This window comes from Fukomys damarensis, unplaced genomic scaffold (genome assembly GCF_012274545.1).
Source record: "Fukomys damarensis isolate Sample0158 unplaced genomic scaffold, DMR_v1.0_HiC HiC_scaffold_19, whole genome shotgun sequence".
NCBI classification, from domain to species: domain Eukaryota; kingdom Metazoa; phylum Chordata; class Mammalia; order Rodentia; family Bathyergidae; genus Fukomys; species Fukomys damarensis.
Genome location: NW_022900931.1, coordinates 5,579,549 through 5,600,279, shown reverse-complemented (window position 1 = coordinate 5,600,279; position 20,731 = coordinate 5,579,549). Strand labels below are relative to the sequence as shown.

The following is a 20,731-nucleotide window of genomic DNA, read 5'->3' as shown; positions in this document are numbered from 1 at the left end:
GGCTCTGTCCCTCCTCAGAGCAGGACTCCTCACTGCTCTCGGCAGCCCAAGGCTATTAGAGGCAGAAGCCGGTGTCCACACTGGGCAGCTGACTGTCTGCTGATGGGCTCTGTCCCTCCTCAGAGCAGGAGAGCAGGGGACCTGGCACCCCTGCGACGAGGAGGCTGTACGGCCAAGATGCTTCCTCTGCCCTGGCTGAGTATGGGCAGAGATGCAGCAGGGGCAGCTGTGCACCTCTCTCCCGCCAGCTCTTCAAGGGGGCCTAATGGGCCTGGTGGGTGTGGCCATGGCAGCCCTCACCTGACCCTCCCCTCTTTAGACCACCCAGGGCTGCCGAATCCTCCAAGATTAGGCTGGGTGTCTCTCAATAGCTGGGATCCTTAGGCAGACATGGCTTTTACATGGCTTTACAGAGGGGCGTGGCTCCCCCTCTGTAAAACAGAAGAGGGAAGACTAGGCCTGCTACAGGGATGTCTGGAGATGAGTGCTCTGCAGGTAACAGAAATAGAGCAGAGCTTAAGGCCCAGCACCCAGTAGGTTCTCAGGGAAACGTTCCAGGGAGAGCTACGGGCTCAAGGGGTCGCAGGTCCTATTCTGCTGCTATAGGGGGTAGGGAGCCCCACCCCACGGGGGAGACCAGGTCAAACGGGCTCAGGGCCCACAACTTCCCTCTTGCTCAGGTCCAAGGGCCGGAGACTCTAGGAATGATGACGCATCGTAGCACTGCTGCAAGTGTGAGGGCGGACACACAGCGAGGGCCTTTTGCACACCTGAGATCGACTATTTATTGATTTTGTTCAAAGATGCAATACACTTAAAGGAGATACTAAACTTAAAAGGTAAGACAGCTGTTGGTACATCTGTAGCACAGAAACGGGGACTTCTGCTGGGAATTTTCATGATAGTCCCTGACTCATGCACTTTCAAGGAAGAGTGGAGCTTCCTGTGGACACTCAGTAGAAAGCAGTGCAGCTCACGACAGTGGTGTCCTATGCTGTCCCACTACTGTCCCAGCAAAAGTAAAGGCCCTTCCCACTGTAGGTTCTTCAGGTCGCCCCGTTGCACCGAGGACTGAAGGCACTCGGTGGGACTGTGATGCAATCCACAACCAGTCTCTGTTTACTCATGAGGAACACTGGTGATAGCAAAGCCTGTGATGACCTCGTTCGCCCCGTTGCACCGAGGACTGAAGGCACTCGGTGGGACTGTGATGCAATCCACAACCAGTCTGTTTACTCATGAGGAACACTGGTGATAGCAAAGCCTGTGATGACCTCAAAGATGGCCTTTTAACAGATCTCCACAGTTAGAGACCTTAAATCTGTTTAGATTCTCTGAATAGCAAATAATATATACAGCCTGATATAGAGCATCTTAAGCCATAGAAGCATCTGCTCGAAAAGTTAGACTTATTTAACCTTTCAAATCACTGATAAAATAGTGAATCTGCAAGACAGTTGAGTTTTAAGCAGGAATAGAGTCCAACTCATTTGGACAGATGGCGACTTTGGGGAGTCCTGTGTGAGGTTTCCTCCGCAGGCCACATTCATCATTGAAACCCCTTTGTGGTGCGCCCCACATTCTGCATGGCCTCTTGCCTCGGGCGTCACCTGTCCACAGGACCTGTGGCAGCGGCCAGGCTGATGAGCAGCAATGGTGGAGACAGAGCTAACACATCCTGGAGCCAGGTCAGAGCAACCTGTGCCATAACTTATATGCAGAGGATGGCAGAGCAGGTGTGTAAAAATGTATAACTGTACATAGCCTTTAAATTAAAATCTTCAAAATCTTCACTCAGAAAATGGTATATGTTTGTTTACTTAACTAGCAGGGATGAGACTGGTGAGAGACAACAATCAGTGGAAGAAGAATGAGCCGAGAACATCCAGACCCGCACAGCACAGAACTGGGGGTCGGGAGGGCCAGCTCTTCTCCCGCTGTCTTCCTGTGCAGAGCTCCCAGATGCACTTGGAAAGGGCTGAGTCCTGCTGGGAGGACTAGCTCCTCTGCCTTCCAAGCACATCTGGAAGCAACCGCAAGGGAGCTGGCATCTTGTGCAGGTAAGAGTGGATGCCCCAAAGGCTGCAGAGACCACCGCTGCCTGGGCCGAGGCTGAGGGAGCTCCAGAGCTGGCCTCTTCCTCTCTCCGCCAGCCTGCCCCTGGCCTGTCACTGGATGGCCTCCACATAGTTGGCGGGGTACAAGCCAACCTGCCCACTGTCCAAGCGTCCCTTGCACCAGCCCTGCTCATCCTCATCCTCTATCTTGGTCAGCTCATCACCTGCAAGACAAAGAGGAGCAGGTCTAAGTCAGAGGGTGGGTGATGCTGGCCGCAGGTGCCTAAGCTATGTGCCTTTGTGGGCCCCACATGGAAAGTGCTGCTAGGCCTCGGAGGGTTTGCATCACAGGTGGAGGAACAGGCATTCTCCCCAGGGTAGGGCTGGTGCCTGATAATTTCCCCACTGAATGATGTGCCAAGCTGCAGCCCTCGTCACAGTGGCCTCTCAGGACTAAAGGAGCAGCTCTGTCATGGTGACCCTGGAGCACACGGCTCGCAGAGGCTGTAATGGCTCCCATGGCCATGCAGAACAAGAAGGCCGCAGGCCTGGCTTGTAGATGGAGGAAAGATTTGAAATCTACAACATTTCAGTCAGGCTGAATAGGTGAGATATGCTAAAAGTCTGAAATTAGAAAGAAATAGACACAGCAGGGGTCATAACAGCAAGCTGCAATATCAGAAAACTGGGGGAAGACAAGTTTAAAGGCGTATAAAACATGTCTTCTCGGGAAGGCATTCATGGTACAGTGCTTGCCTAGGATGTGCAAGACACTAGGCTTAAAATCCAGTATAGGGAAAAAAAAAACTCCAGTGGCCAGAGGCCCCTGATAGCCAACCCTGGGGACAGTGTCAGGGAAGTCGGCTGAGAGCAGAGGGACGAGCCAGGGTGGACAGCACCAGTCTATATCTCTAAGCTCGGGTCCACCTTCCCTCTTCTTGAAGAGGTGGATGCTAGCTCTGGGCAGCTCTGCAGAGAAGGAACTGTGGGCCTGCTTTGCTCGAGCTTCTCTGTCCTTCTCAGACAGGCATAAGGTTGCATTTTCCAAAGGTTCAAAGCTCTTTCCTGGAGAAATGATCAAGTTTTTAAAAAACCAGACACAGGATAGGAAACTTGCACAGGACAGCACACACAACCAGGATGGAGAATGTGTGAACCTGCTTTTGAACCACAGGCCACACAGGTGTGTGTGCAAATGTGCAAATACATACTGTGGCAGCAGAAGGGATGCCTGACGATGTGCCTCACACAAGGCCAGGCCTGGCCCGAGGAGCCACCAGTAGCCATAGCTTTCCTGATGGCTCCTATATACCTGCAGCGCTGGGGAAGGGAGGTTTCCCTTGGGGTCCTGTGGCTGGGGGCTCTCAGCATGTGGGAGGAGCCTGGTGCTCATGGCCAATAGTGTCCCCACAGCATGACTAACCAGTGCCCTGCTGTGCCCAGCTTCTGCCAGGTATGACACAAGGGCACCTTGCTGTATTGTGTTTTGGCATTGGGCACCTGCTACTTTTGAGGCCATGAGAGAAGGTGTCACAGAGTGGATCCACGTGAGAAACTTGCAGAACTTTATCACATTCTGAGAATGAAAGGGCCCAGTCCCCAACAGTCCAGAAGCCCTCGTCCTTCAGGGATGGCCAAGGAGACCACCTACCAGCCTTGAAGCTCAGCTCATCATGCTCCTGCCCCTCATAGTCATACAGGGCCCGGACTCGCACTTCTGTTCCCGAGGCAGTATCCTCATCAAATGGGTTGGAATCACCGTTGGCATCCGTGGAGGAAAAAGGGTTGTTGCACTCATCATCAGACCAGTCAGCAGGGTAGCTCTGGGTCTTCTCATAGCTGCTCACACTGCAACAAAGGAGTGGACACGGCCCTGAGCACAAGAGTAGCAGAGGACAGGAGGCTCTGCCTAGAGCCCCTGCCCCAGTGGAGGAGGTGCAAGAGCCCTGGGTTGAGGGCTCTTCCTCCTGGCAGGAGAGCCTGAAGGGCACCAGGGCCTGGGAGAGCTCACGCCATCACACTTGTCCCAAGCCCAGCAGGACACTTCACAGCAGCACCTCCAGGGTGTGTGCGCCCCCACAATAGACTGCCTGTATGGTGGTGCCTGAAGGGTTATCAAAGGCCAGAGAAACAGCACCAGAGCGCTAGTTGTGCCCTCCCTGAGAAGTGTAGAAGCCAGACGTGGTCCACAGTGGGCATCAGTGTGTACCCTCTCGTAAGGTCTGCCAGAGCGCTTGGGGTGAGGTGGGACAAGACCCCAAGAGATATCCCTGGACAGAGAAAGGAGATGCAGAGCGAGTGAGGAGCAAGTCAGAAGGAAGCATGTGTTCACCAACTTTTTGGTCTTAATGTCCTCCTTCTCGCTGACGGTGCTGCCCGTGTCGTCCTCGTCCTCGAAGGGGTTGTAGCTGTAAGAGGACCACAGCTCCCATCTGAGTGGAGAGGAAGGTGTGGTGAGAACACACATGAGCTCTGCAGGACATGCTGCCGTGCTTAAGGCTTTTCAGTGTGTTTCAGGCAGCCAGAGAGAAGCAACTCACTTCCTCTTGTGTCTGTCTGGGGACTCCCAGCTGCAGCATCACAGCACTAGAATATCCAAGGACCACAGCTCCCATCTGAGTGGAGAGGAAGGTGTGGTGAGAACACACATGAGCTCTGCAGGACATGCTGCCGTGCTTAAGGCTTTTCAGTGTGTTTCAGGCAGCCAGAGAGAAGCAACTCACTTCCTTTCTTGTGTCTGCAGGTGTCAGTATGGGATGGGGCCCCGCTGTGGGGCAGTGGCCATCGTAGGTGCACGAGGGGCTCCCAGCTCAAAGCTTCTGCACAATCCCGTCCTCTGTACTGTGAGGCGCTGCGCTGAGCCTAAGAGCCAATGCCCAGGGGCTCTAGACATACAGCACCAATTCCCTCCTTTAGGTACCAAAGGGATCAGCACCAGGCTCCTGAGCTCCCTGGGTCAGGAACTTCTGAACTCAGGGCAAGGCTTGCCACGTGACCTTCTCCAGGGAGAGAACAGGACCCTTCCATGTTCTGGAGAGTCGGTCCATCCTCATGACTCCAAACAACCACCTCCAGGGTGCCAGGCTGGTGGAGATCAGGGAGAGGCCAGAAGCTATGGCTTGAGAGGAAGGGGCGCAGGGCGTGAAGCAGTACAGGGGCCACGGCAAGATGGTACAGCAAGATGACTGATGCCCACAAGGGATTCTGGGTGGATAAACAGTCTCCCATTTCTGAGGCCAGGCTTGCGGCAGTGGGCACTCTACACCTGAGCGTCTGGCATGCAAGTACGGAAACAATGAAAGGTTAAAGGGACCTGGGAGGTCATGGGCACAGCCTGTTTGTGCCCACAGAAAGCCAGTGTGTCTGAAAACCTCCTTCCCTGACCATGTGGCCAGCAGCTGAACTTGCCATAAGTGTCCTGGGAGGCTGAAGGCTTAGTGCCTGTGGCTACAGGATGCCTTGGGAACCTGGGCTGAGCCTTCCTGGAAAGTCCTATCACCAGGAACCCATGACCAAGCATGGAAGGCCTGCTGTAGCACACTTTCCAGAAGGTTCTAATGAGGACAGTGCCACCCGTCCTACCCAAACTCACATTTGGACAACTAAGTCAGACTACTCGCCTGATGAAGGGTGATTTGAAAAGGGACATCTGATGGCCCTACCCCCTCCACTCCCATCCCCTCAGCTGACCAGTGCTGCACCCAGCACGGGACCCAGGAAGCACCTGTACCCAGCTCTATCCACATAGTGTGGCTCCATGGAGGCAGTCTCAGGACCAAGGCTGACTTGTGGCAAAAGCTACCTCTCTAATCTGGAGCAGCTGTGGCACCAGGCAGAAAGATGATCTTGAGAGGCACCCTTGGGCCAAAATCAGAGTGCAGGGGCCGTGAGAATCATCAAGCTGGCGCTGTCTGGGACTAAGCAGATGACCCAGAAGACCCTCCCGAGCTCAGCCCGTGCTCTCTGGATGGAGGCTGCACCCAGTGCTCACCTGCCAGCCTTGTTCGGCACAGCCTGGTCAGCTGTCTGGCTGATGCCTGTCAAGGTCACACCGTCAGCAGCCTTCTTTTTCTCCCTCCGGCTGAGAGTTCGATTCAGGTCTGCAGACCACTCCTAGGCAACAAGGGTCGAGGGAGAGATGTCAGAATATTCACTGGGTGGGTATCAGAGGTCTGAAATGCCTACTCAGTAAACTGGTCACCTGCCCTGTGCACTTAGTGTCCTAAGCCTCATGGCCTCTGTGTTCCCTGCTTTCCCAGTAGACCTTAGGCTCCTCTTCACCTACCCATGGATCCAAACCACCTGAACCCCTCCTCACAGTTCAAAGGGGAGACTCCTCAGTGAGCCTGGAGTTTGGCACCTGTACAACCCCAAGGTCTATACATGTGGCAGCCGTGCTTCCTGAGACAAGCAGATTGCCAAGGATATGGGGCCACAAAAGAACCAGGGCTAACACTCAGTGTCCTGTGTTTTGATCCAGATACCTCTGAGTCTCACCCTTGCCCACCATGGCACTTCAGCTCCTTCAGGCTTCCATGGACTCCAGTAGCCTCGCCAGGTATCCTGAAGGCTCCAAAGCTGACAGGAGCCAGCGCACTGGGAAGCCTTACTGAGGCACAGAGTCCTGTCCTGAAGTAGCCACGTCCTTCCCATGTATGGCCTAAGTCCTGGTCATGAAGGTGACACTGGGCTGCAGGGACCTTGGCAAACCGAATCCTGGACTACAAAGAACACCAGGAACTGGGTGGCTCTGACACAAAACAGCATACAAGGGCTCTGATCACTGCTCCCCAGAGCCTTTCCTTTTTAACCTGAGTGACAAGCTGGGCACTAACTAAGCAGAGCACTGGTTTATCTTCCCAAAGCTCTGCCATTTTCCCAACACAGAACAGGCTTTTAGCAACTGTGCTGAAACACAGACGGCAACGGAGACAAGGTCTTGATTCCCCATATGTGCCCGAACATGGACTTTTAATGAATTCTCCTTCCTCCCTTCTCACTCATCAGGTAACTTCATTAAAACCTGGTAACCCTATTTCTGTAGCTCTGTTCCTACCTAAAACAGACCCCATGGTCAGAGCCATTTAGAAACATTAAGTTGAATCCATCAATGTGTCAAATGAGGAAACTGAGGCCCAGAAGGAAGAAGGGGCTGGTTCATGTACTGTGGGTGGCACATCTGGGCCACCCCTGACTCCAAATCCAGGACACCTTGTCTAATAATCCCTCTCTTGGTGACCTGTCAGTACAGAGCCACCTGACCAGGTGGCTTCCGTGGGCTGATAGGCCCGGCACCAGCCACTATGGAAGGAAAGGCTGCCCTTCCCTGTGAACCCTGACAGAACTGTGTCGCTGCTCTGCTGCAGAACAGGGACTGTCCCACACACTGGGCGTGGGTTGAGGACACTCAGCAGGAGTTAGCCATAAAACACACTTACTTCATCCTGGTGGCATGGAAAATAAAAATAAATAATTTGATTAGAAAAAGTCAGGTATGATCGCAAATCATCAGCAAAAGTGTGCACAAGGATACATGGATATTGCTTTCTGCCAGTACCACAGAGACAAGAAACCTGGGGCTATGGCCAGGAGCCTCCCACCAGGGAGACAGTCTGTCTAATAAGCTGGGCATTAATAGGCACCTCTGAGGGACCCAGGGAAATTTCACATTTTGGATCCCAGTGAACACCCACAGGCTGAAATCTCGGTGGGGCTCAATATTCCCGTGGAGCACACTACTTCCCTGCATGTGTTCCAGGGAGGAAAGGCTGCCAGTGTCCTCTAGGGCCACCTCCACTCAGGAAGACCCCTTCCCGTCTGCCAGAGCCCAGTGGAAGGAGCACTGCCTGCTCCACGCCCCCTGCTGGGCAGGGCCAGACAGCACAGGGCAATCGCATTGCCCCCTGCAGACCTTGTGAGGCCTAGAAAACGCAAACGCAGGAGTGAGGAGTGACACTACAGGCAGAGAAGGGGCCGAAGAGCTGTGTAGGGGACTCTGGCAGCAGACAAGTTACCACCGAAGGTCCAAGGCTGGGTCAACAACTCAGCATGGACTAGTCCACTTCCCTGGCCCAACCTGTGGGTGTCATTCCCATTTTATACCAGGAAAAGTGAGCCATATAAAGGGGTCCTTTATATCCCCAGCTACTGATTTGGGAGTCAGGAGTAGGCTGCACCTGGGCTCTGGCCACCCTCAAGTCCAGACTCCACAAGGCTATGCCTCAGGCAAAGGGGGCCACCTCCAACCTCTTCTTGGAGAAGGCATTGGTCACAGCTCTGCGGGACCCTTCCCATGGCTCAAGGGGGCAACCAACACCACATGCTCCGCCAGTCACAAGGAGGGGAGATTCCATCCTGTAGGAAATGGTTGCAAGACTCCTGGCCACTGACTTCTACCCTATGGTCAGGGGGCCATACAGGGCCTGGTAATCCAATTCAAGGCTGGACAAATTCCAACATCCTCAGACCCTCAATCTGAAAGGCCAGATTCACCAAATGGGAAAGGGGGACAGCTTGTGCTAAATCAAGATTCACTGGATTTTCTGCTTGAGTTACCAAAAGACCCCCGATGCAAATGTGAGGAACCATTCCTCCCTTAGCTCCATGAGACCTGGGGCACTGGGCTGTTCCCTCTTAGCTACTTGGTGGGGGAACTCCAAGCTCCAGGCACTTGCTGCTAGGACAAAGGGAAGGGAGTGCCAAAGATCAGCAAGCAACAGGTGATGCTCCTTAGTAGGAAGCACATATCTGCACCTTCCCTAGAGATTCAGGAGGTGTTGGGCAATGCTCGCTGTGCACACCTCCCCCGTTAATATCTCAGCTACATACAAAGCCTGCCCAATAACAGGGCAAATGCTTAAACAGAGGCTTGGATGCATAGCTCACCTGGGACAGAGGGGTCATGGGTGCAGCACTTCCTCTTACCTCAAACTGTGGCCAGTTCATGGCCATGCCTGGCCCGTGATTGGCTCGGAACCACCTCAGGTCCTCCACTGCATCAGCCGCTTTGATGTTCTGTTCCAAGTCGCGGTAAATGGTTTTGTAGCTAAATCAGAAGAACCATAGCTTTGTGGGAGGGAGGAACCAGCTAACAACCACAGGCCCCATGGTCTCTGCAGCCTACACACATCTACTTCCCAGGGAACGGGACCCCTCCATTAAGATCATCGGGCAGCTGCATGTATATATGGTCAGTAGCTCTGCTGTGCCTAAGGTGGTGTGTGGACCAAGTGAGCACCACTGTGTATCCCTGAGTCAGGCAGAGTCAAGGAAGAAACAACTGCAGTGTCACAAGTCCCAGCCCCTCAGCCTAGGGATAGCCTAGGCAACTTAGAAGACCTGAACGGAAAAAAAGTGGCTATGGTGGAGATATAGCTCAGTGCAAGGGCCCTGGCTTAAATCCCAGTACCAAAATAAATAGGGACGCACGAAGGCAGGAAAGAAGGAAGACAGGAGAAATCTGGACAAGACCCACACACAGGGAAGGTGACGTGCTAACAGGGAGAGATGGCCAGGAGACTGGGGCAGCCACAAGCTGAAGAAGTGGAGGACTTCAGCAGATACCAGGAGCTGGCAGAGGCAAGGAGGACTGACCCCGGAGCCTTCAGCGGGGACACAGCCCAGTCCACTCCCTGATTTTGGATTTCTGGACTCCAGAATTATGAAGAGGACATGTCTGTAGTTTAGAGCTGCCCAGACACTGGGACTCTGCCACAGCAGCCATAGGAAGCAACTATGTCACCTGGCCCAGAGTAGGTCTACAGCCCAGACAAGCATGCCTACACACAGCAGAGGGGTCACCACACCCAAAAGAGCTGGCCACAGTCCCAGCCCTGTCCCTTGACAGCCGGGCAGCAGCACACAGGTCACTGAACCTCCCCCAGCCTCAGTCTCAGTCTCATCAATAGGAACAATGTGGCCTCCTTTACAGGGATGTCATAAATTAAATGGTGGTAGAGTAGCTGTGTGATAATTACTGCTTTTCATTTCTTTTATAAGGATAACAACAAAGGGAATGTAATGTCCCATTAACAACAGGTCTTAATCTGCAATTCATTCTTTAACAGTTCTGCCACATGGTGGTCAGATGCAGACGTCTGTCTGTGCCCCTGTCAGTATGGACCTCTGGCCTCATACAGGCATCTTGGGACCCAAGCTGAGGATAGCACAGAAGGGAACATGGCTGCTGTGTCACATGTGAAGCTGAGTCTCATAGGGCTTGTGCTTCACCTGGGGCCTAGAACACCTGAGAAGTTAAGGCCAGGTGGCGGCAAGGATGAGGCACGCTCCCTCCCCCAGGTGGAGCTGTGCTTAGAACTTGTGGCACCCACTTCCTGCCCAGACCCACAGGCGGAGCTGGCAGCACATGCTCCACCTTATCTGCCCAGGCCACTGCAGATGGCTTACCAGGCTTTCTCTAACCCAGCTGGCTTCAGGTGGGCTCAGCACAGCACTTGGGCCACTCAGCCTGGGCCTCAGCACTTCAGCACAGGGACACCTCCAGCAAAATGTCACCCAAGGCCTGCAGTGCAGCATCCAAGTGTCACTGAACAGCAACTTGCCTCTAATATCATAGAGAATCTTACCTGGCTACATTTGACAGGTCCAGGTGCTTCTGAACCTCTAGCAGAACCTCCCGGAAGAAGCGCAGTCGCTTTTCCTCAAACTGCTGGCACTGCTCAAATACCTGCTCCATGTTCTCCATGTACTGGGGGGTGCTCTGGTCCAGTTCCTTCAGGGCTTTCTCATACTTGTCCTTGGTCTACATGCAATCCAGGCAGAGACAGAGGTTCAGGTCCATTCTCCCTACTTCACCCACTTGCCCTGTGGCTTCTCAGTTCCTCCTGCCATGATTCCAAACTCAGAACAAGAGCTCTGGAGTCAGACAGACTTTGAGGCTCGGTCCCTGTGCTTCAGCAGAGGGGACCACATTGCTGTCACCCACTGAGAGAGGCCAGACAGGGAAACACAGGAGAGTGATGGAACTCCGTGTGCATGGTGCCGAGCCTGTCACACTGTGACACACAGCTGTGCCCTCTGTGCCTGTGGAGAGCTGTGCTGGGGCACTCTGCGCCTCGGGCCTGCTCCAGCAGGAGTGGCTTAAAGAGTCACCTCAGAAACAAGGTCATGGCTTTAAGTGTCAGGTGGGGCTGGGCTTGAACCCCAGAGTGCTTATTTTCATGGAGCCTTGCTTTCCTTACAAGAAAATTCAGATTTAAACAAAAGGCACACAGCTACATGGAGCAGGCATTCAGAGTCCTCTTCTCTGTCCTCCAGGACACCTTGCTGCTGCTTCCCAAACTGTTCTCAAGAAGGCTTTTATGAGACAGGAAATATGAAGAGCAATGTGGCCCATCTCAATAGAGTCCAGGGACAGCTGGAAAACACATGAAGATTCCTAAAAAGTGGCTGAAGTGAGCACCTGACAGGACAAGCTCCGGGTCGGTGATGCCTACACAGACTTCTGGGCATCTTTTCCTCTGTGCCACACCAGCCTACTGCTCTGCAGGCCAGGAGGTTTTGTCTGCTGTGGCAGCCTCCTGGGATGACAGGAGGGCCGGGGTCACCTCTTTATTACAAGGCTTTCCACTACAAGACCCTAAGAAATGAGCAAGCAGTTGGGGATCCACCCAATTAACTGTGGATTCTCCCTGACACACACGCAGGGCCTCCTGAGGAAGGACCAGGCCCTCCCTAAGGTTCCTCCAGCACCCTGAGTCCTCTCCACTCACCCTGCTAAGGACACAGGACATCCTCTGGGTGACCCAGAGACTCCTCTTCTTGAAGCCTCCCCAGCTTGAGGGTGATCTTACCATTCCCTGGAGCCCCACCCTTGTCCCTGCCCCTCTCCTGCATCTGTGGTTCATGCTGCCCTCTGCACGCTCTCAGATGCCTGTGCTGGGCACCTCTCTTAGCACAGGAAAAGTCCCCTGCCCAGACTGGTCAGAGCTCCACAGCCCAAGTGGTTATTCAGTAGCATCATCAGTACTGCCCTGTGCACACTACCCTGATGCCCATGTGGGAGTCCCAGCTCAGCCCCAAGACACAGCGTGGGCCAGGTATTGAGCAGGGCCATCACCATTGAGAAAATCCCCACACAGAGGAAAAAGATCTTAGAGAACCTTCATCAACTGACAGAGGTGGCCTGCATCCTCCAAGGACTGTCGTCTTTTGACACGAATGCAAAAACTTTCTCTGATGCAGGCCCTGTCTGACCAGTAAGAAACAGGAAAATCTATAGCAGGCACCCAGCACTGGCTTTCAGAAGGGATGCAGGGGGGGAAAATAAAAAAAAGAAGAAGAAGAAGAAGGTTTGCCCTCCTGTCCAGGACTCCGGACTCCATAGCTACCAGAACACTCAGGGCCCCAGGTCACTGGTAGATAACAGCGGCATGGATGCTCCAAGGAGGTAGCACTCTGCAAGTCCTCCGGACAGATACTTCCTGTCTGACCACCTTACACCCTGGCCTGTTATTCAAAAGCATCATTTTGATGGTGTTTGTCCCAGATGGCTGTGACATAGCCAAGGGTCCCCTCTGTCTCTCCCTCTTTCCCTGTGGGTCACACAGGCACACAACCACGTCCTTTATGGAGTTGGTTCATCTTTCTTCTAGGCACCTTTGGGGGCACCTGCTTCTTTGGGATACTAGAAAAGACCTCAGACTTACGCTTCTTGAGACCAGGTACCCCCTGACCAGCAGGTCAACCCAAGTTCTTCCTTTACCTAATCCCATAAGTGAGGCACTTGGGCAGCTCACAAATCCCCATATTTCTGTCCCTAGCCCTGGCAGCAATGGGTGTGTGTGGGGGGGGTGCTGTTCACCAGTGGATGTTTGTGCTGAGTGATGAGCTCTCAAGTACATGAGTGTGCCTGCTCCCCGCCATGCTAACCACATGGGAGGGGGTTGGTGAAGCACAACAGCTCTGGGATAGAATTTGCACTCTCACGCTATGGGAAAGCACACCTCTCTAATGTTGGTCTTCTTATTCACAAAGCAGGAATGCTACTGCCTACTTTGCAGGGGCATGGTGACACTCACCTGAGGCCTAGAGAGGTTACCAGGTGGCTGTGTCAGCTCAGGACTCTCACCTGCCTGGTCTGTGGAGGACAACTCCATCTGACTTATGTAAGCTCCAGCTGCCAATCCAGGTCTGGGCTGATGGCATCAGCAGGGGTCAGGCCTCACACAGGGTACCCCGGTCCCCTACTTTCTGCCACATAACAGAGCAGGCAGCATGCCACCAGGTCCTTCACTTCCTCAGAAGTTTTATTTTAGCTCTTGTAATACCGAGAGCTTCCAGGCAGAATTATACCACATATCTGTGGGGTATCTCAGTTTAAATCTAAAGTGCTTTTACAAAATCAACTTACTTGATCTCACAACCACAGAGATCTCATTCACCACAGTAACAGAAGGGCACTCAGGATGCCATATGGCCTGCACGCTGTCTCTTTAGTGTCAAAAGCCACTTTCCTGTCACCCTTTGCCCCAGTGCTTGGGGCCTGGCACTGCCATGGCTGCAGGACAGCTCCACAGCTCCATCCCCACCTGGGCCCTCACTTCCCTGTGGGTCTCCAGACCTGCCCTTCAGCCAGCCATCTGCTCTGTCTGCAGCCCTCTCTCTACTCAGCTCAATCACTCTGACCTCATCTCTGTCCTCCCCAGCAGCACTGCACAATACTGTTCTGCCTGACTGTGAAGGCTGCTGGGATCTGGTCCTCGTAATCTTCAATTATAGCTTATACATCACTTCCTGCTGCTATCGATGGACATTCCCACCTAATGCCCTACATAAGCGGCTCCTTCTTGCAGCAACCCAAGCTTTCTTCAAGGTTCCCTGGGGAGCCACACATAGCACCTCACTTCCCTGAGCACAGGGCTGGCCATTTTCCTACTTCCCCAGCACTTGGCTCTGCCCCTCATCGGAGGCAGGTGCAATGGCTGTGACAATGTCAGGGGCTAAAATGCTGGCTTTGTGGCCCTGAGGGCAAGGATGTGTTTTCTTCGTATCTATCCTTCCACCTACCCATCAAAAGGCTTACTATGTGCCAGATACATGAACAAGTACTATACTGATACTCAACATGCAGGAAAAGTATATGTTTTACCTTCAGAACATCTTGCTTGCATTTTTCTATTTTGTCTTGTAATTTCTTGAGCTGTTCTGGGTTGAGTGAGGGATCTGACTTGCTGTTGGCTTCTCGGGAGATGGCCAACTTCTCTTCTTTGCAGGCTGCATGGTAGGCTTTTTTCGCTGCTTCTACCTATAGGCAGAGCGAGTTCTGAATGTCCCAGTGCTGACAGGTCAGGATCCTCACAGAGGACACACTGACCACAGTGTGTTTGTGCTGTCAAGATGAGTAGGACAGGCAGGGACAAACTGCACGTACTGTATCACTGTAACTAGTTGCGACAGGGACCTCACTCTGCAGATATTTACCAAGCGCTGCTCTGCTGTGTGGCTCCAGGCCCTGGGGACACAGCAGAGAATCAAATGACCTGGGCTTTCATAAAGCTTCAATTTGATTTGAGAGAGCCAAATGCAGGGGACAATTAAATGTTTTTAAAAGGTACTAAATGGTATGAAGTGTGGTGCATGCCTATAATTGTAGCACTGAGGAGGCTGAGACAGGAGGATTGCTGCAAGTTTGAGGCCAACCTGGGCTATGTAGTGAGTTCAAGGCCAGCCTGAGCTACATAGCGAGACCCTGTCTCAAAAAACAAAAACGAAACAGAAATGGCATGGAAGAAAATACATCAGGGAAGAGAGACTGGAAACACCACTGGTAGGAGGGCAAGATTTTATATGCAATGGGTGGAAAAACCAGCTGAGGAAGTGTAAGGATGTGTGTGCCAAGACAGTGAGCACCAGGAAGTTGCAAAAGACAAACTCACATGAGCAAGTGATGGTGCTGTGCTGGGGAGGCAGGGTAGTGGGCTACACTTCCATGGTTTCAATGCCTATTTCAGTTACACACACACTAATATATATCTACTGTACCCACTGATTTAAAAGTTTCCTTGTGTGAACTACGGCCATAGATTGCTCTCTCGGCAGAGAGAAACACAAGGGGGAAGCTATGGCCTCTACTTCCATGGTTTCAATGCCTATTTCAGTTACACACACACTAATATATATCTACTGTACCCACTAATTTAAAAGTTTCCTTGTGTGAACTATGGCCATAGATTGCTCTCTCGGCAGAGAGAAACACAAGGGGGAAGCTATGGCCTCTTGAGGTAGGGAACTGTTTAATTACCACTGGGTCCAGGCCAAGGTGGGAGAGAAAGGAGAGGTGGCAAAATAAGACACAAAGGGGAGCCTGCAACAATCCAAGGCTGGGTGGAGGCAGCATGTACAGTGAGCAGTGCGGCAGGTTGCAGGCAGGTGCAGCACACAAGCTAGGGGCTGGGATGGCAAGAGGATGGCCTGCAGACAGCCAGGGCCTGACCAGACCCATGACTTTGCCTTCAAGTTGTAGAAAGAGGAGTAGTAGCATCACTGGTATACTAGGGAGAAAACCCATTCAAGAGAAAGAATTTAAATTAGTATTTGTTACTAGTCTAAATGGACCGGCACGTCTCTCTAGCAGACAAGTGCCCAGGTTGGAGAAGCCCTAATAGTGAATTTTGAGCTCTCCACCAATGAGCAATGTGACCCTGGGTCCCAGACTGTAAGACAGGCTGGTGAGGATTAAATTTAAAGAATGCTCAAAAGGCACCGGTGTCTTGGACCTGGGCAAATGTCTGGGCTGAGGGGTGGCTGTTCCTCTACCAGGTATGGCCTCCCCGGGCTATGACAGCCACAGGAGGTCTTGGAGCACAGTGCTAGAGGGAGTGCAGGGAATCCTGACTAGGAAGTGGCCCAGGGAGGGAAGTACCTCTTTCAGCTTCTTGGCCCAGGGCTTCTGGGCTTTGCGGAAGCTGTCCTCTGCTTCCTTGGTCTCCTTGAAGCCTCCCATCATCTGCTTGTGAAAGGCTTCCTTCTGCCAGTTCTTAATCTTCTCAAAGTCCTCATTCATAAGTGAAGCCTTTACGTCCAGGTGCAGCTCACTGACCCTCTCTGCCTCAGACATGAAGGATACCCAGGCCTTCTCCACCGTCCCGTACTGTGGTCCTGATACAGGAGAAGAACTTGATTACTAACACAGGGCAAAGGCACCGATTTCCTGTCAACCCCACAGTCATTTACACGGAGCAACTTGATCCATACACATTTCCTGCACTTAACACTGAGCTCTTACTGAAATCTCTGTATCTTGGGAGCCTGACAGTTTACAATGGTCAAAGAACGGAAGCCTGCTGAAGTGAGCTGCCCTCTCTTTTCCAGGCTGCTCCGAACCCGTACCCACACCCATCAGCTCTGCTCTCAGATAGTCCCCTACCAGTACAGTGCTGTGACCCCCAGCAGGGCTCCTTCCACCCACTCCTACAGGGTCCAGAGCAGCCCTGAGATAGCCTGCAGAATGCAGGAGGTGCTGTGCTTGGTGAGGAAGGAGAGGAAGGAGACTTGAACTTATAGGGACCCATGTCGAAGTCTCTGGGGAGCACGGTGGGGGTCCAGTCACCTCAAACCCTTCTCACTGTCCCAGTCCACAAAGCTCAGGAAAGAAACCTTAATCTGGGCTGTTACTTAAGAGAGCAGGATGTGGGGTGTGCGTGTGCGTGAAGAACTATGGCAAAGCGGAGGGTGACAAATGAGAGACCAAGTCTGGGTCCCTGAGATGCTCATAGGGAGCGGTAGTCACTGAACAAGTAATGACAGATGGAAAGAGGGCGCAAGACTCTAGGGCTTTAGGACAGCAGAAATGTGATCCTCTGAACTAATGACTTAGGACTACAAAGTGAGCATCCTCTGTGGCCTGCCTTGGTCAGCACTAATGCAAATATATCTACAAGGTGAGCATAGCAGACATGACAGCTGGAGCTGAGAGAGATGATCTGTCTCTGTTGCTTTTTACCCAGGCAGCTCCCCAACTGGGGCCACCATGCTGCAGCAGAGCTGTACTTGGGTCCCCTGCAAAGCCCATTTCAGCACCTGGGAAAGGACGGGCAGCTTCTGCTGATTCTCACCTGGTACCTGGCTTCCCTGCATGGCTCCTCTGAGCTCAGAAGCCAGGATGGAAAAGCCAACCCTGAACACTCACAGGAGCTCCATCCAGCAAGCTGCCCCTGCCCAGGAAATCTGACCATTACCCAGCTCCCTGACGGTGGCACATGTGACCTCCACAGAGGTATCTGTGACAGGCCTTGGTGTGCTCTGAGCTTCACTGGGGTGAGGAAAAGAAAAAACCTCCTCTGGGGAACACCTGCAGTCATGCCCATTGAGACTAAAGCCAGGAAGATAACCACTGTCACTACCCAGTGTTATCTGATTTGCTACAGGGCCAGCCTGGCAGATGAGCAGCTCTCAGTGTTAGAAAATGAAGTGCTGAGCAGCAAGGAACTTTGTCATATGTCAGCCCTCAGCAGAGGTTATTTTCCTGTTCCAGGTTCAGCCTGAATGCTTAAGTGTGTCCTAAGGATGACAAGGGCCCGAACAGTAGACAAAGGGCTATGCAAAGGGCAGTCTGGTGTCCCCAAGGAGGCACAAAAGGCCTGAGCCTGCTGGGTGGTGGGTACCCTGTGGCCCTGCACACACTTCTCACAGGAGCACGAGGCACTCCTCCCCGTTGCATCTTACAAGAGAGGAACCTCGCCCAGTGAGCCCGGCAGGTAGGCAGCTGGTGCCCATACCCAGACTATCCCTACCCTTCTCAACAAGCTGCCTCCAGCGTCGGGCCCACTCTGTGAGCTGCTGTGCATATGCCTTCTCGATGCGCGCACGCTCATGTAGGCAGTTCATGAGGTCAGTGCACAGGCGGTGGCCATCGTCGATCCTCTTCACTGTTCGCTTGTAGTTCCCGACCTAGGAGACACAGCAACTCTGAGGCAGAGGCTAGGACAGCCATCCTGTACCAGCCTCTAGGGCGAGTGGGCAGCCTGCTCCTTGCTGCTGCAAACCGACGGCTTCTTGCTAACTAGGCCCCCCATGCTCACTCCAAGCACTTGAGTGGCTTCTGCTTTTATTAACAACAAAAACACACACGTCAGGACGGGAGCCTCTCAATGTACCCCAGTCCAGGCACGGAGCACAAAGGAACCCATGGGTGGGGAGGAAGGCAGAGCCACAACGTGCAGGACTCAGGGTGCCAGGGTGGATTCTCACGCAGATGGGGCAGCCAAGGACGGCTTCCCAGAGTTAGTGACATCCAAGAAGGCAGAACTAATAATCATGCTTTGCCGAAGGCAAGGTGAGTTTTCCCTCCTTTTCCCCCATTTTTTGTTTTGCTTTTGTTTTTTGAGACAGGATCTCACTGTGTAGTTGAGACTGTCCTGGAACTCACTACGTAGCCCAGGCTGGTCTCGAACTCGCAGCGATCCTCCTGCCTCAGCCTTTACGCAGCACCGATGCGTAAAGAAGGGATACAATTTACAAGATATGACCCAGAAATGCTACACCTGGAATTACAGGCGTGCACCACCACGCCCAGCCCTCCCCCCACATTTTAAAGGAGAAAGTGGCTAACCTAAACTAGAAATAACAGAAGAACAACTGAGAAAGTGCTAGGATAATTGGGGTGAAAATCAAAATGTTCACTATGCTTCATCCTTTGAGCTGCTGCTGAGATGCTTGAAAGGTGTAAGGCAGCTGCCATTGAGCACCACAGGAAACAGGACATCATCCTTTTTCTCCCACTTTCTCCAAACATCACAGCCACCTTCTCATCTGTGCTGCCTTTTCCTGCTGTCTCTCCCTGGGGTCACCTAACACTTTCTCTGTCTACACTCAGTCTGGAGGCTCCTAAAGGTCAGATGAACACGTGCTTGCTTTGTAAAAAGGTCTACTGCATCCCCTCTCCGCAGTGCAGCCCTGGACACTCTCATGTCTCTCTGTCCTGAGCTCAGTTAGCCAGGTAAGGAGCACAGACAGTGAGTGTGTTAGGAAGGTGACAGGAGTGAGACCTTGCAAAGGGACAAACACATGAGCCCTGGACGCACATGGCAAGGGCAGAGAAGATGGCCGTTGCCCTACAAGGAAGAGCAATCGTCCTTGAGACCAGAGCTGAACAAGCTAAGGTGATGAACCCTCCTACAGACTCTTGAATCCTGCAATCAGCAAAGACCCCCAGAGGCCATGAGCCTGGACCACCTTCCCCAGAGACTAGAACTGCATTCAGGAGGGACAGCTCGAGGGAACAGCCCTGGGTTCTCTCCTCAGCCTCCTGAACCCCAGGTGGGTCAGGCAGTGCCTCCTCAGCTGGCAGGTGCACAGCTCCTTGGCACACAGGACTGATGCTGAGTTTCGGCTCTGCACGGCAGAAGCTCCTCCATCCCCTCCCCCAAGGCCACAGCAAGCACTTGCCCACCCACTGCCAAGAACAGCAGGTGCTAGAGATTGCTGAGCTGGTGGCAGGAGCAGCAAGGCCCTCATTCAGCCTTGAAAGTCCCCACGACACTGTGACCCCGAGTGGGTATTTGCCTTCCTTGTCCCAAAAGATTGTCAGATCGCTGAGCACCATTGAAATAGGTATCCTGGCTCCACAGAAACCTGCCCACTTCTCTGACTGGATTTCAGGAAAAGGACATTTGCTAATAAATCACACCTTGGTGCCAGCCATCAGCATACCCAGGGAGCTATGGTTCTCATTTTCAACTGTTGAAATCTGCTAGGCTGCCCTGAGTATAGGAGCTGAGCTTGCATGTGGGCACCTGGGGTCCACACACGCTCGTGGCTATGTGTGTGCCATGATGACTGTGTGGTCAGCACTCCATCACGAGGAGGAAACCCTGGGAATGTCAACGTGAAGGAGGAAAGGGTTACTCTGGCTCATGGTTTCACAAGTTTCAGTCCATGGTCATCTGGCTTCACCAGTCTCATGGCAGAGAGTGTGGAATGGCATAGCTCTTCTGCTTATGGCAGCCTGGAAACCCAGTGACAGTCAGAGAAAAGGGGCCAGAGACACAATACAACCCCCAGGAATAAATCCCCATGACTCACCCGCTAAGGTAAACCCTAAGGTTCCAACACCCCTGATGATGCCATGAAGTATGGATTCATCCATAGCTAAACCCAGATGGAATTAGAGCCCCTATGACCCAATCACATCAAAAGCCTCAACTCGGAACACTGTTGTTCTTCAAAATTGTTGCCTTTGGGGCTCAACTCCTACCCAATCCCTAACTACCACCCAGCAATTTGCTGTGGACTTACAAGCACACAGTGTGGACACATTGCAGGCTGAAGAGAAACACGACAATGTCGACAGGCACCGATGCGTAAAGAAGGGATACAATTTACAAGATATGACCCAGAAATGCTGCACCAGAAGAAACAGGAAGATGGGAGGCAGTGTGGGTGGGAAGCAGGGGAGCCAAGACAGGGACTTGCTCCGCTGCCCTGATGTGCTGTTTGCTGTTTTTTCCCACACAGGCTCCCCTGGGTGCATGTGTCCCTGCCCGGCCACCAAAGGGCAACACCTGCATCCCCAGTGCTAGCACTCGTAACTGATTCTCTACTGAGACTGACAGGCACAGCTTTCTGAGGGCCACGCGTGTCTTTCCAAACACTGTGTCCATGGCCACAGCTTCACTCAGGTTTGCCTCAGTCAGGAAGCCCCACACAAGATTTCA

The 20,731-nt window shown here is 52.8% G+C and overlaps 1 protein-coding gene across 3 annotated transcripts in view; it reads right to left on the bottom strand.

The window, feature by feature from the left end:
• Positions 1 to 34: 34 nt before the first annotated feature.
• The window catches only part of Pacsin2 (protein kinase C and casein kinase substrate in neurons 2), a 28,557-nt gene continuing 7,860 nt past the window's right edge, over positions 35 to 20,731 (bottom strand). The window contains exons 2-11 of one of the 3 annotated variants that reach the window (XR_004518110.1): positions 17,810 to 17,966; positions 15,940 to 16,175; positions 14,167 to 14,322; positions 10,643 to 10,818; positions 8,982 to 9,102; positions 7,496 to 7,501; positions 6,049 to 6,170; positions 3,709 to 3,905; positions 1,275 to 2,281; positions 35 to 1,161 (exon numbers count right to left, since the gene is read on the bottom strand). Coding sequence is in view for 2 of the 3 variants with exons in the window: in XM_019208974.2 (XP_019064519.1) it covers positions 2,169 to 2,281; positions 3,709 to 3,905; positions 6,049 to 6,170; positions 7,496 to 7,501; positions 8,982 to 9,102; positions 10,643 to 10,818; positions 14,167 to 14,322; positions 15,940 to 16,175; positions 17,810 to 17,966 (1,284 nt within the window). In the remaining variant the exon portion in view is untranslated. The other 2 variants (XM_019208974.2, XM_010634390.2) reach the window with 2 other exon arrangements.